This window comes from Dipodomys ordii, unplaced genomic scaffold, assembly GCF_000151885.1.
Source record: "Dipodomys ordii isolate 6190 unplaced genomic scaffold, Dord_2.0 Scaffold15, whole genome shotgun sequence".
NCBI classification, from domain to species: Eukaryota; Metazoa; Chordata; class Mammalia; order Rodentia; family Heteromyidae; genus Dipodomys; species Dipodomys ordii.
The window spans coordinates 18007699-18021295 of NW_012267231.1; the positions used below are offsets into that span (position 1 = coordinate 18007699).

Genomic DNA, 13597 nt, shown 5'->3' on the forward strand with positions numbered 1-13597 from the left:
AGAAAAAAAAGTCTTTCCTTGGCCCACACACTTGGCAAGTATTTCATGGTGGGATGCAGGCTCAGTCAACCAATCCAGAACTGTGTGCACTTGTCTGATCCATGGCTTTGGAGAGTCCCCTTTCTCCTTTGGCCATAGTCCCTCCATCACACGGGACAGGAGGTCCTGGAGGAGCAGCATACATCCAGGAAAGGGTCACGGGTGGCCCCAGGCTCCAGGTCTCTGGCTGTGTCTCCTGAGCCTGGTTCCATCCCGGCTGGTTGGGTCTGAGGATGGGCATGACGGCCTCCAAGGAGTGGGGAGCCTTTGAACCGTTTGGCATTGCCTGGGCACCAGGACCCCGCACGCTGGGCCTGCATCAGAATCTGTGTTTCTTTTCAAACAGTCTCCGGAGTTTGTCAGGCTGTGGGAGGAAGCAGGTATTGGGATGCGGGTTCTCCAAAGGGGAAGGAAAGACTCCAGCTCAGAGACCCTCCGCAGTGGCCCAGTGCCAGGAAATAAGACTTTGTGCCCTCTCCTTCGTGCCCTCTCCCTCCTACCCCCCCCCCCCCCTCCCCCACCTCCCCCATTGTCTGAAACTCCATCTGCAGCCACAGAGGTACAATTTACCTCATTCTGGCTAAGAAAAGGAGGCAGAAGAGGAGTATGAAAAGAACTGGCAGGTACTGGGCAATAGTGCTCAGTCATCCCAGCTACTCAGGCTGAGATCTGAGGATCGCGGTTCGAGGCCAGCCCCGGCACGAAAGTTTATGAGACTCTTATCTCTAATTAATTAGCAAAATGATAAAAAGCCAATCTGTGGCTCAAGTGGTAGGCCACAAAACCTAAGGGGCAGCACCCAGGCCGAGTTCAAGCCCCACCACTGACAAAAATAAAACAGCCCTGAAAAACAACAAAAGGAGCTGAGGATTAAGCGGGCTCAGGACTGTCATCCTAGCAACTCAGGAAGCTGAGATGTGAGGATCGCAATGGATGACACCAAGCCAAAGTGCAGCCGTGGCTCAAATGGTAGAGCGCCCATGCTCCAGGACCAGCACACTCACAGATACAGAAACACAGACATACACACACACACACACAGAGGAAAAACAAACATGGAATGGGACTCTGGAAGTCCCCAGAGGACTGTGTGTGTGTGTGTGTGTGTGTGTGTATGTGTGTGGGGGGGGTGTGTGTGGGGGGGTGTGTGAGTGTGTGTGTGTGTGTGTGTTGGATCCTGGGGTTTGAACTCAAAGCCTTGAGTTTTCCCCTTGGCCTTCTTATTCTAGGCTGGTGCTCCACCACTTGGGCCATACCACCCTTCCAGCTTTTTGCTGGTTCAGTGAAGAGTCTCACAGACCTTTGTGCCGGGCTGGCTTCCTCAAATCTCAGCCTCCTGAGTAGCCAGAACGATAGGCGTGAGCACCAGTGCCAGGCAAATACCAGCTACCTCACACCCCCAACCTAGCAGCAATTTCTCTCATCACCACCATCACCGCCTCCACCAGCAGCAGGCCTGGAAAGTTCTAGGTGCTTCTAGTAACCTGTCTAGCTTGTGGCCTGAGGCCCCCCCCCCCCCCCCTCACCTTGGATATCCGGCTGGACTGTTTGGCCTTGTCTGCTGGGATTTGCTCGTAGGTATTTCCAGGCCCAGGGACCCCTGGGGCCCCAAAGATCCTCTCATAGCCACAGTCCGAGGGCTCTGACACTTTGCTGTAGGGGGTACTGGCTGGAAGCTGGGGCTGCCTGGCAGGGGGACTCCAGCAGGCTGGAATCTGCTCGTAGGTACAGCCTCTGTGACCTGCCGGGTCCCAGGCCTGCTGGAGGCCGCCCGTCTGCACCAGCTCATAGGCATCTGCAGAGCCGTCCTCCGGGCTGGGCTGGGCCTCCGGACTCATCTTCAGAAACCTGTGCCTCCAGGTTGTAGCCACCTGGGGCCCCAGGGCCTTGTAGCTGGGGGGCAGAACGAATCCTGAGGACGCAGGAGACGCTGGATGACCTTGGTCTGGGCCCTCGGCCTTGTTCTGGTCTCCATCTGGAAGTTTTCTCAGGGTCTCTCGGCCAGGAGAGCAGGCCTGGCTACCAGTTGGAAGTGACCCATGTTTGCTGGACATCTCCGGGCTTGGGCCTGGTCGTGCGCGGTTCATTTTTCTTATGTCTACGTAGATGATGTCATTGGGACCAGCAAGAGGCTCCTCCAATAGAGAGGCGCTCTTCTCGGGGAGCTGGGGCATCCTGGTGGAGGCCTGGGGGTGGGGAAGGGGGAGGAAGGGAGAATGTCTTAAAGGCAGAAGTGAGGGGTGTGAGTCAGGTACGGTAGCTCATGCCTGTAATCCCAGCTACTCAGGAGGCTGAGATGTGAGGATCCACAGTTCAAAGCCAGCCTGGACAGGAAAGTCTGTGAGAACCTTACCTCCAACAAACCAGCAAAAAGCCAGAAGAGGAGCTATGGCTCAAGTGGTTGAGTGCCAGACTTAAGCAAGAGTACAAGGCCCTGAGTTCGGCATGAAAACAAGCAAGCAAGCAAACAAGCGAAAATACCAATGAAGATTGCCTAGACATCTTCAAGTTGGCTGAACTTTCTGGCTTGGCCTCAATTTATCTCACTTTTCCAAACAAGGGTGGGCATATGACATTCAGAGTCCCGCCCGGCTTTTGTGATCCTAGGAATTTACTTATTTATTTTTCATTTTTGTGCCATTCCCAGGACTTGAACTCAGGGCCTGGGCACTGTCCCTGAGCTTTTATGCTCAAGGCCAGTGCTCTACCACTTGAGCCACAGCTCCACTTCCGGCTGCTTTTCCCACCTGCACTAGCCCCACCCCCTAAGGGCTCTCTCCTCCTCCAGAGTGGCCCACACTCATGTCCATCATAAAAGAATTTCCCCCACTCCCACCTCTTTTTTGGTGCCAGTACTGATGTCTGAACTAGGGCCTAACCACCATCCCTTAGCTTTTTGTTTTTGTTTTTTGGTCCGGTCATGGGGCCTGAACTCTGGGCCTGGGCGCTGTCCCTCAGCTCTTCAGCTCAAGGCGAGCGCTCTACCACTTGAGCCACAGCGCCATTCCTGGTTTTTTTTTCTTTTTGCTCATGTGGTGCTGAGGAATCGAACCCAGGGCCTCAGGCATACAAGGCAAGCGCTCTACCACTGAGCCACCTTCGCAGCCCTATCCCTTAGCTTTTTTACTCAAGACTGGTGCTCTACCATTTGAGCCACAGCTCCACTTCTGGTTTGTTTTGATTTACTGGAGATAAAAGTCTCATAGACTTTTTTTTTTTTTTTGGCCCGGGCTGGCTTTGAACCTCAATCTTCAGCTCTCAAACTCTCGAGTAGCTGGGATTACAGGCAAAAGCACTGGTACCCAGAGTAGCATTCTCTCTTGCAAGAAGCTCAGGCATGGTAAACAGGCTCAGAGAGGTTACCTCATTTGGTCAAAGTCACACAGTAAGAAAGTGGCCCAGCCGGGCTCGAAACAAACTCAACCAATGCCAAGGGCAACCTTGTGAGTGATTCCTAGCCAGGACTACATGTCTCTGCCCCTGGTACCCAGCAGGCCAGCATGGCCTCAGCATGGCCTCTCCAGCCCTGCCTGTGGTGTGATGCCACCTCCCCCAACGAATCCTCCTCACCTCCACGCTCTCCTCCTTGGCCAGCGCCTGAGGACTGGCCTCCACGCTCTTCTTGGAGTGTAGGAAGGACACTTGGGGTTTGGCAGGGGGCCGTGGGCTGGGCGGCTTGTCGGGGGCCACCACAGGGGACGCTAGAGCTGAGGGACTGCCCGGGCCCACGCTGGGCTGATGGAGGCCCAGGGTGACAGCATCATAGACATCCTTGTCCTCCAGCTGGGGCAGGGGGGACGCAGAAAGTGCCACATCAGACACCTGTGGCCAGCAGTGCCCTCACCCCCCCTTTCCCTCCCTCCCTTCCTCCCTCCTTCCTTCTCTTTTCTCCTCTTTCTTTCGTTCTTTCTTTCGTTCTTTCTCTCTTTCTTTTTACCATTACTGGGGTTTGAACTCAGGGCCTGGGCACTGTCCCTGAGCTTCTTTTGCTCAAAGCTAGCACTCTACTACTTGAGCCACAGCACCACTTCCAGCTTTTTCTGTGTATGTGGTACTAAGGAATCAAACTCAGGGCTTCATGCATGCTAGGCAAGCACTCTACCACTAAGCCACCTTCCCAGGCTTCTTTCCTTCTTTCTCTCTCTTTTTCCCTCCCTCCCTTCCTTCCTTCCCCCTCCCTTCTTCCCTTCCTTCCTTCCTTTCTTCTTTCTTTCTCTCTCTCTCTTTCTTGTCGTGGGGCTTGAACTCTGGGTCTGGGCGCTGTCCCTCAGCTCTTCAGCTCAAGGCTAGTGCTCTACCACTTGAGCCACAGCACCACTTCCAGTTTTCTGGTGGTTCATTCGAAATAAGAGTCTCACATTCCATGGGCTGGGAAGGTGGCTCAGTGGTAGAGTGCTTGTCTTGCATGCATGAGGCCCTGGGTTCGATTCCTTAGCACCACATAAGCAAAAAGCCGGAAGTGGCACTGTAGCTCAAGTGGTAGAGCGCTAGCCTTAAGCTGAAGAGCTGAGGGACAGCGCCCAGGCCCAGAGTTCAGGTCCCATGGCTGGACCCCCCCCCAAAAAAAAGAGTCTCATATTCCTGCTAAGGCTGGCCTTGAACCAAGATCCTCAGATCTCAGTATCCTGAGTATCTAGATTACAGGCCTGAGCCACTGAACCTGGCTTCCTTCTTCCTTCCTTCCTTCTTTCCATCCATCTTTTCTTTCTTCTTTCTTCCTATTTCCTTCCTTCCTTCCTGGTCCTAGGGATTGAACTCAGGGAGCGTCTTTTGCTCAAGGCTGCACTCTATCACTTGAGCCACAGCTCCACTTCTGGCTTTTTTAAGTATTTTATTGGAGATTGGAGTTTCTCAGACTTTTCTGCCTGGGATGGCTTCAAACCCTGATCCTCACATCTCAGCCTCCTGAGTAGCTGAGATGACAGGCGTGAGCCACCAGTGCTCAGCACCTGCCTCCACTTTGAACATCAGGATGGTGACTTCACGGTCAGCCTCCTTGAATAGCAGGACATAGGACCAGGAAAGGCCTGCCCTCGGAGGATGCCCACCCAGGTCTGGACACCTTTCCCTGCCACCCGAACCCCCAGGGAAAGGAGAGGGCCTACCCGGGGGCACGCAGCAGCCAGGGTCTCCCCGAATGGCTCGAACTGCACCTCCTGGTAATGGCGCACCAGCTCGTCCAGGGTGCGGTGGCTGAGGGTGTCCCCAGAGACCAGGTAGCGCCGGTTCCACAGCTGGTTGATGATGAAATGGCGACAGCGATCGCTGCCCCTGTGGAGAGACACAGACACTGTCCCCCACCCCAGGCTGCTGTCCCCAACCCCGTGCCCCTCCTCTGCTTGTATTTCTTGGAGCCAGCCCCATTTGGATATCTTTTTCTTTTGTTGTACGTTGGCACTCTACCGAAGATCTCATTAGGTGAAGGAAAAACAACAACAAACCCAAAGAGCTAGGCGCTGGTAGCTCACTCCTGAGATCTGAGGATCAAGGTTCAAAGCCAGCCTCGGCAGGAAATCTGTGAGACTCTTATCTCCATTGAACCACTAGAAAAACCAGAAGTGGCTCTGTGGCTCAAAGTAGTAGAGTGCTAGCCTTGAGTAAAAGAGCTCAGGGACAGAGCCCAGGCCATGAGCTCAAGCCCCCTGACAAAAAAAAAAAAAGAAAAAAGCAAAGCCAAGCCTAAGGCAGAAAAGATTTTTGAAAAATGCTCATTTTAAACTAGGCATGGGTGGCGCGCACACCTGTAATCCTAGCCACTCAGGAGGCTAAAATCTGAGGATCGAGGATCAAGGCCAGCCCAGGCAGGAAAGTTCACAAGACTCCATTGCCAACCAACTAGCAAAAGGTGGGGCTAGAGACCTGGTTCAAGTGGTAGAGTGCCAGCCTTGAGCAAACAAATGGGAAGAAAAGGCACCAAATGTCAGATTTGCCCCCACACACACACCAAAAAATGTTATTTGTTTACAAATGCCTACCTCAGCATTTCATGGAACAAAAAGAACTATGTTTAACGTGATTACCATGGGGTCCAAGGGCTCACCCCTACAATCCCAGCTACTTGGGAAGCAGATGTAGGTGGATCAAAGTCAGAGACCAGTCCAGGCAAAAACACAAGACCCTAATTCCCAATGCTCCAGCCTAGCTCAGACCTCAGGCCCCGCCCTCCCCCACATCCAGCCAATGGCAGGGCCTCCTCACCCCATACCTCTGGGCTGATTTCCAGCCCCCTCTCTAGGCACTTGGCTCCAGCAAAACAGGAATCCGAGCAGATGCCTGCAGTCTGAGCCCTGAGGCTGTTCCCAGCTGCTATTCTTTCTCTCCCAGGAGCCTGAAGTGTGTAGTATGTGTGTGTGTGTGTGTGCCACTATGAGCACTTGGACTCAGAGTCTCACTGTCTCCGCTTTTGTGCTCATAGCTGGTCTCTAGCAAGAGAAACCCATCTTCACTTCCGGCTTTATTTTATTGTATTTTTTTGCTGGTTAATTGGGGAACAGAGTCTCTGGGATTTGTCTGCTTGGGCTGGCTTTGAACAACAATCCTCAGATCTTAGCTTCCAGAGTAGCTAGGATGTCAGATGTGAGCCACCAGTGCCTGGCTTTAGGACCCAACATCTTACCTCTATCTTCCCCACCACAATCACACCTTTTCTTTTCTTTCCTTTTTCTTTTTTTTTGTCAGTTGTGAGACTTGAACTCAGGGCCTGGGCACTGTCCCTGAGCTCTTTTGCTCAAGAGCTAGCACTCTACCACTTGAGCCACAGTGCCACTTCTGGTTTTCTGGTTTTTTTGTTTGTTTGTTTTTTTGGGTCCGGTCGTGGGGCCTGAACTCTGGGCCTGGGCGCTGTCCCTGAGCTCTTCAGCTCAAGGCTAGCGCTCTACCACTTGAGCCACAGCACCACTTCTGGCTTTTTTCTTTTTGCTTATACGGTGCTGAGGAATCGAACCCAGGGCCTCAAGCTTGCAAGGCAAGCGCTCCACCACTGAGCCACCTTCCCAGCCCCCCGGCTTTTTTCTTTTTGCTTATGTGGTGCTGAGGAATCGAACCCAGGGCCTCAGGCATGCAAGGCAAGCGCTCTACCACTGAGCCACCTTCCCAGCTCTTTCTGGTAGGTTTTATTGGAGATAAGAGTCTCACGGACTTTCCTGCCCAGGCTGGCTTTGAACCGCAATCTTCAGATCTCAGCCTCCTGAGTAGCTAGAATGACAGGCGTGAGCCACGGATGCCCGGCTACTTTTTCCTTTTTTACATGCTGCTTTTTCCTTTTCTCCTGAGGTCAAAGTTCCTCTGTGGGGAGCCTGCCCCAGCTGTCAATTGCCCCTGAGAAGGGCATTGTCCCCTGGGTCCCAGTTGACCTCCAGGAATAACCTTTCTGGATGATTCCTGGCATAGGTTAGTGCTTTTCTTATTTTATTTTTCTTTTGGTCGGTCGTGGGGCTTGAACTCTGGGCTTGGGCGCTGTCCCTCAGCTCTTCAGCTCAAGGTGAGCGCTCTACCCCTTGAGCCACAGTGCCACTTCCAGTTTCCTAGTGGTTAATTGGAGATAAGAGTCTCACAGACTTTCCTGCCCGGGCTGGCTTTGAACCACAATCCTCAGATCTCAGCCTCCTGAGAAGCTAGGATTACAGGCGTGAGCCACTGGCGCCCTGCTAGTCAGTGCTTTTCTGAAGGGATTTCTTAGGGCCCACCAATACAAGCAGAGCTGTGCGGGCTTGCTGGACCTCTGGGCTCATGGAGAAGGCTCCATGCCAGGTGCCTGAGGCAATCTGCCCCCTCCCAATTGTTTCCCCAGTTACCTGTAGGACAGGATGTAGCCCGTGGCCTGGTCACTGAGGCGGATGAGGAAGCAGCCCACAGCTTTGTCTCTGAGGAGCTCTTCCGTCTGTCTGGGCAGAGCACGGCTCGTTAACTGAGGGCCTGGACTCCTCTGAGCCACCGGCACTGAGCTACAACTGGAGACTTCTAAGACAAGGGGCGGGAAGGGAAGCTGGGTGCTGGTGGCTCACATCTGTCATCCCAGCTACTCAGGAGGCTGAGATAGGAGGATCACAGTTCAAAGCCAGCTCAGGCTGGAAAGTCTGGGAGACTCTTATCTCCAATGAACCAGCAAAAAGCTGGAAGTGTGGGCTGGGAAGGTGGCTCAGTGGTAGAGCACTTGCCTTGCATGCATGAGGCCCTGGGTTCGATTCCTCAGCACCACATAAGCAAAAAGAAAAAAAAGCTGGAAGTGTGGCTCAAGAGGTAAAGCACCAACCTTGAACACCAACAAAAACCAGGCATGATGGCAAGACCTTGAATTCAAGCCCCAGGATCAGCAAAAAAAGAAAAGGAGGATGAGGGAACGCCCCCTTGGGATTGCTACCTACACCTGTGTGCCATGCATACTGCACAAGGTTCCTGCAAAGAAAGAGTTGCTTGCTGTGCTCAAGACTAGCGCTCTACTACTTTGAGCCATAGCGCCACTTCTGGTTTTCTGGTGATTCATCGGAGATGAGAGTCTCAGGGACTTTCCTGCCTGGACTGGCTTCGAACCATGATATTCAGATCTCAGCCTCATGAGTAGCTGGGATAACAGGCATGAGCCACTGGCATCCAGCTGGTCTAAGTGTGCTCAACTGGGCCTCTTTCTGTCTGTCCCATAGCTTAGCGGCTCCACCCTCCTCTCCACACACCCACCCCCCCAACAGCAGCCAGCCAAGAGACAAGCCCTCCTTGGCCTGGCCCCTCATTCCTTCTCCAAGGTCTCCACTCAGCACAGGGCAAGAGGAAGAGATAGCCATTCTTGAACCTAAGACTCTTGGGCCCTGCTGACCAGAAAAGGGGCAGCCTTAAAAAAAAGACCACAGATAGAGTATTAAAAGTACTGAGTGACCCAGGCACCAGTGGTTTACGCCTGTCATCCTAGTAACCCAGGAGGCTGAGATCTGAGGATGGCAGTTCCAAGCCAGCCAGGGCAGAAAAGGCCTTGAGATTCTTATCTTAACTACAAAAAGCCAGAAGTGGTGCTGTGGCTCTAGTGGTAGAGTGCTAGCCCTGAGCAAAAAGAGCTCAGCCACAGCACCCAGGCTGAGTTCAAGCTCTATGACCAGCACTGAAGAAGAGAACAAAAAAAAATTCTGAGTGCCAGTTGCTCACACCTGTAATCTCAGCTACTCAGGAAGCTGAGATGTAAGGATGCTGGTTAAAAGCCAATCCAGCCCTGGTAGAAAAAAAATATATATATATATATGTATGACTCTCATCTCTAATGAACCAGCAAAAAGCCAGAAGTAGAGGTGTGGCTCAAGTGGTCAAGTGCCAGCCTTGAATGAAGGATCGAAGCAAGAGTACAAGGCCCTGAGTGCAGACTCTAGCACTAGCACCAAAAACAAAAACAACAAGAATAAAAAAGACAAAAAACTCACACAAAATCGGTGTGAGCGAGGCAGCTCTGAGGTGTCGGTCTATCTGGGTCTGGACCTGGGTTGTGCCGCAGGACTTGAATTCACGCCCCCAGACACTGTCCAGTCTACAGGGCCTGCCAAGGACATCTCTTCTACCCAAGCAGACACAGCAGCTCCAGGGAGATGAAACCTTACTTGCGGGTGATGAAGCCGTGGAACCAGGGGGGCAGCACCCCGTTCTGCAGGATGACCGGAGCCTGCGTCTCCATGAACCATTTCACCGCCAGCTCCCGGAGCTCGGCCACAGACTCCTTATCTCCCCATCCTTCAGACCGACTCCCCAGACTGAGCTGCTCCAGGCTGCCCTCCATGCTGGCCAGTCCTGGGGGTGGAGGTAGAACCTACAAGGATCCTTTATATCTGTGGGTGCTCCAGCTCATTTGCCTGGGACCACACCTTCCCACAGCACACAGGAGCCCCATTGTCACCCCTGTGCTGGCACCTGCTTCTCCTATAATACCTTGGGGACAGAACATCTGGATGGCCAAGGTGCTGGTGGCTCATGCCAGTCATCCTAGCTACTCAGGAGGCTGAGATCTGAGGATCGCAGTTCGAAGCCAGCCCGGGCAGGGAAGTCCATGAGACTCTTATAGCTAATGAACCACCAGAAAACCAGAAGTGGTGCTGTGGGTCAAAGTGGCAGAGCGCTCACCTGGAGTAAGAAAAGCTCAGGGACAGTGCCCATGCCCTGAGTTCAAGTCCCACAACTGACACCCCCCCCAAAAAAAAAGAAAACATGAATGGAGGGGCAGAAGCAGCAGGGGGGGAGGGGAGGCCATCAAGACACACAAACTGCTGTGTGTCTTCTATGTGTGTGTGTGTGTGTGTGTGTGTGTGTGTGTGTGTGCCAGTGCTAGAACTTGAACTCAGGACCTAAGTGTGGCCCCTTAGCTTTTTCTCTCAAGGCTGGCGCTCTAACACTTGAGCCATACCTCTAGCTTCTGGCTTTTTTAGTGGTTACTTGGAGAGAAGTCTCACAGACATTCCTGCTGGGGCTGGGTTTGAACCCCCATCCATGATCCTCAGATCTCAGCCTCCTGAGTAGTTAGGATGACTGGTGCCAGGCTGAGCTATGTTAATTGCTTTCTCAATGACCCGCCTCCTGGGAGGCCCCACCCATTACAGGTCTCCCCCACCTCCCAGCACTGCTACCCTGAGGACCCAGCTTCCAACACAGCTTGGTTTGTGCGGGACCAACCACATCGGCGCCGCCATGGCCACCTGTTTGCTGTTAGGAAGGGTCAATGAGTTAATTCCTTTGAACAAGGGTTTTGAACAACATAAGCAAAGCGATTGCCTTAATGCTGATGGTGAAGATGACCGGAACCATGCTAGCTAGCAAGTCTTTAAAACACAGAGTGTTGGTAATTATCATCATCATCATCATCATTACTGTTATTACAACTTCATCATGAGTCATCTCCAATCACGATAGGGATGTGTTTGGGGGTGTGTGCAATGCATGTGGTTTTGAGGAAAGGCAAAAGCATGGAGCAAACCTGCACCCCACCCCCACCCCTCGGCTCCACCTCCTCTCGGAGCCATGTCTTCTACATCTACACAAGGGCTAACCATATTTGCTTTGCGGGAGCATGAGGGACATGCTGCAGATAATATCAGAATAAGGGCAAGTACATGAGCTGGGCATGGCAGCTCACACCTGTAATCTGGGCTACTCTGCAGGCTGAGAGCTGAGGATCATGGTTGGAAGCCAACCCAGGCTGACAACCAGGAGACTTTTCTGTATTTGCTGCCACAATCAGGGAAATCAGGCCTGCTGGAACTGGCAAGGATGGGGGTTTCTAGAACTCTGTAGATGTGGGGGATGGAGAGGAAGAGTAAAACAGCTGTGAGGTTGCTTGGCATGTGTTCTCTAGTTACACATTGGTGCTCTGCATTTCCTTCCTTGAACACGATGAATAAGCCCCACTTGATGTTTCTGCTCTGGTTACTGGGTCACCAATAGAAACCACAGAGAAGCTTCGTGCTGGTGACTCAAGCTTGTTAAATCCCAGCTATTCAGGAGGCTGAGATCTGAGGATCAAGGTTCAAAGGCAGCCCCAGCTGGAAAGTCTGTAAAAAAAAAAAAAAGCTGGAAGTGGAGCTGTGGCTTAAGTGGCAGAACATCACCTTGAGCAAGATAGCTAAGGGACAGCACTTAGTCCCTGAGTTCAAGCCCCAGTATACACACACACACACACAGATATTTTCTTATTGCACTATAGCTATGGCAGATATCTTGAGATATTTTTGCTCATCATTACCTCACAATTATAATAATTTGACATCATCTGAGATTACCACAGAAACACATCTTATTTTCTATCCCAAATACTTTGATAAATGCTACTTTCCTGTAACAGAGTACCATTGTCCATCTGTGGATTTTACTTTTGTGCATTGAAAATTCTCTTCTGAGAGCTGGGTAAGGTGGACAAAGCCTGTAACCTTTACTACTTAAAAGGCAGAGATCAAGAAATCATGGTTCAAAGTCAGCCAGAGCAAAAGTAAGTGTGTATGACTCCATCTCAACCAGGGACTGGATGTGATTATGTATGCCTATCATCGCAGTGAATCAGAGAAGCACAAATAGGCAGATTGCATTCCAGGCTGACTTGAGTCAAAAAGTAAGAACCTTCCTTGAAAATAATCAGTATAAAAAAGGTGCTAAGCTGGGCGCCAATGGCTCATGCCTGTAATCCTAGCTACTCAGGAGGCTGAGATCTAAGGATCTTGGTTCAAAGCCAGCCCCAGCAGGAAGGTCTGTGAGACTCTTATCTCCAATAAACCACCAGAAAACCAGAAGTGGTGCTGTGGCTCAAGTGGTAGAGCACTAGACTTGAGCTGAAGAGCTGAGACAGCACCCAGGCCCAGAGTTCAAGCCCTACAATCGACAAAAAAGGGGGGCTAGAGGTGTGGATGAAGTGGTGGAGCACCTTTCTTGAAAGGTTGGGGCCCCAAGTTAAATCCCCAATACTTAAAAAAATAAAATAAAAAAGAAGAATAAATATAGCCAGGTGCTAGTAGCTCACATCTGTAATCCTAGCTACTAAGGAGGCTGAGATCTGAGGATCACAGTTCAAAGCCAGCCTGGGCAGGAAAGAGGTGAGACTCTTATCTTCAAAGAACCACCCAGAAAATTGGAAGTTTGGAGTTGTGGCTCAAGGTGGTAGAACTGCAGCCTTGAGCAAAAAAAACTAAGGGACAGCACCACAGGCCCTTAATTCAAGCCCCAAGACTGAGAGAGAGACAGAGAGAGAGAGAGAGAGAAAGAGAGGGAGAGAGAGAGAGAGATTAATATGTATTTTTTCCTGACCAAAAGTTCATAGATTTCAAAAGAGGCTGAGGTTACTGGGGTGCAGCCCAGAGTCAGTTCACTGCCAAAGTGTGGTCCTGGAAATATGCAAATACAAAGAAATGCATTGCAAGAGTTTCCATAAGGCTTTTTTTTTTTTTCCTTTCTCCTCCTCCCTTTTGCCCTAGAAACTTCTATGGGCAGAACCTGGGTTATTTGCATAAGAAGACAAAGGCTGTGTGTAGAAAAAGAGGCCAGAACCCAGGATAGCCACGGATCAGGGCTGAGGATTCCGTAAGTTAGGCAAATTCGAAGTCTATATTTACACTCACAGAAAATGCCGGACCAGGCTCAGGTGTGTGGGGTTGGGTGGGGTGACCACCAGATTGGCCTGGACAAAACTCTCTTTCCACTGGTCAGTTCATTACCTGTGGTCACCTTCTGGATACAGAGCCTAGAAAATCCCCCCTCAGGGAGCCTGTGCCCCCCCCATTCTAAGTTTCCAGAGTGAAGTAGAGGGAAAATGATGAAGGGGCTCCAGGATCTAGAGTCAGAGTGACCTGCAACGCTCATTTGCTGTCTCTGTGGGTGTGTTTGTCTCTGTTCCTTCATGGACAAAAATGGAGAGGTTGTCAGCAGCCGGGCATTAGTGGCTCACGCCTGTCGTCCTACCTACTCAGGAGGCTGAGATCTGAGGATTATGGTTTGAAGCTGGCTAGGAAAGTCTGTAAGACTTTTTTTTTTTGGGTCCGGTCATGGGGCCTGAACTCTGGGCCTGGGCGCTGTCCCTCAGCTCTTCAGCTCAAGGCTAGCGCTCTACCAC

The 13597-nt window shown here is 51.7% G+C and overlaps 1 protein-coding gene across 1 annotated transcript; it reads right to left on the reverse strand.

The window, feature by feature from the left end:
- Positions 1-347: 347 nt before the first annotated feature.
- On the reverse strand, positions 348-9790 carry Sh2d7 (SH2 domain containing 7). Its single transcript, XM_013011952.1, has 6 exons — positions 9615-9790; positions 7833-7922; positions 5145-5310; positions 3610-3822; positions 1566-2225; positions 348-403 (listed from the first exon to the last, which is right to left on the reverse strand). The coding sequence occupies exons 1-6, from the start codon at positions 9788-9790 to the stop codon at positions 359-361; spliced, it is 1350 nt and encodes a 449-aa protein (XP_012867406.1). The 3' UTR covers positions 348-358.
- Between the last annotated feature and the right edge of the window lie 3807 nt (positions 9791-13597).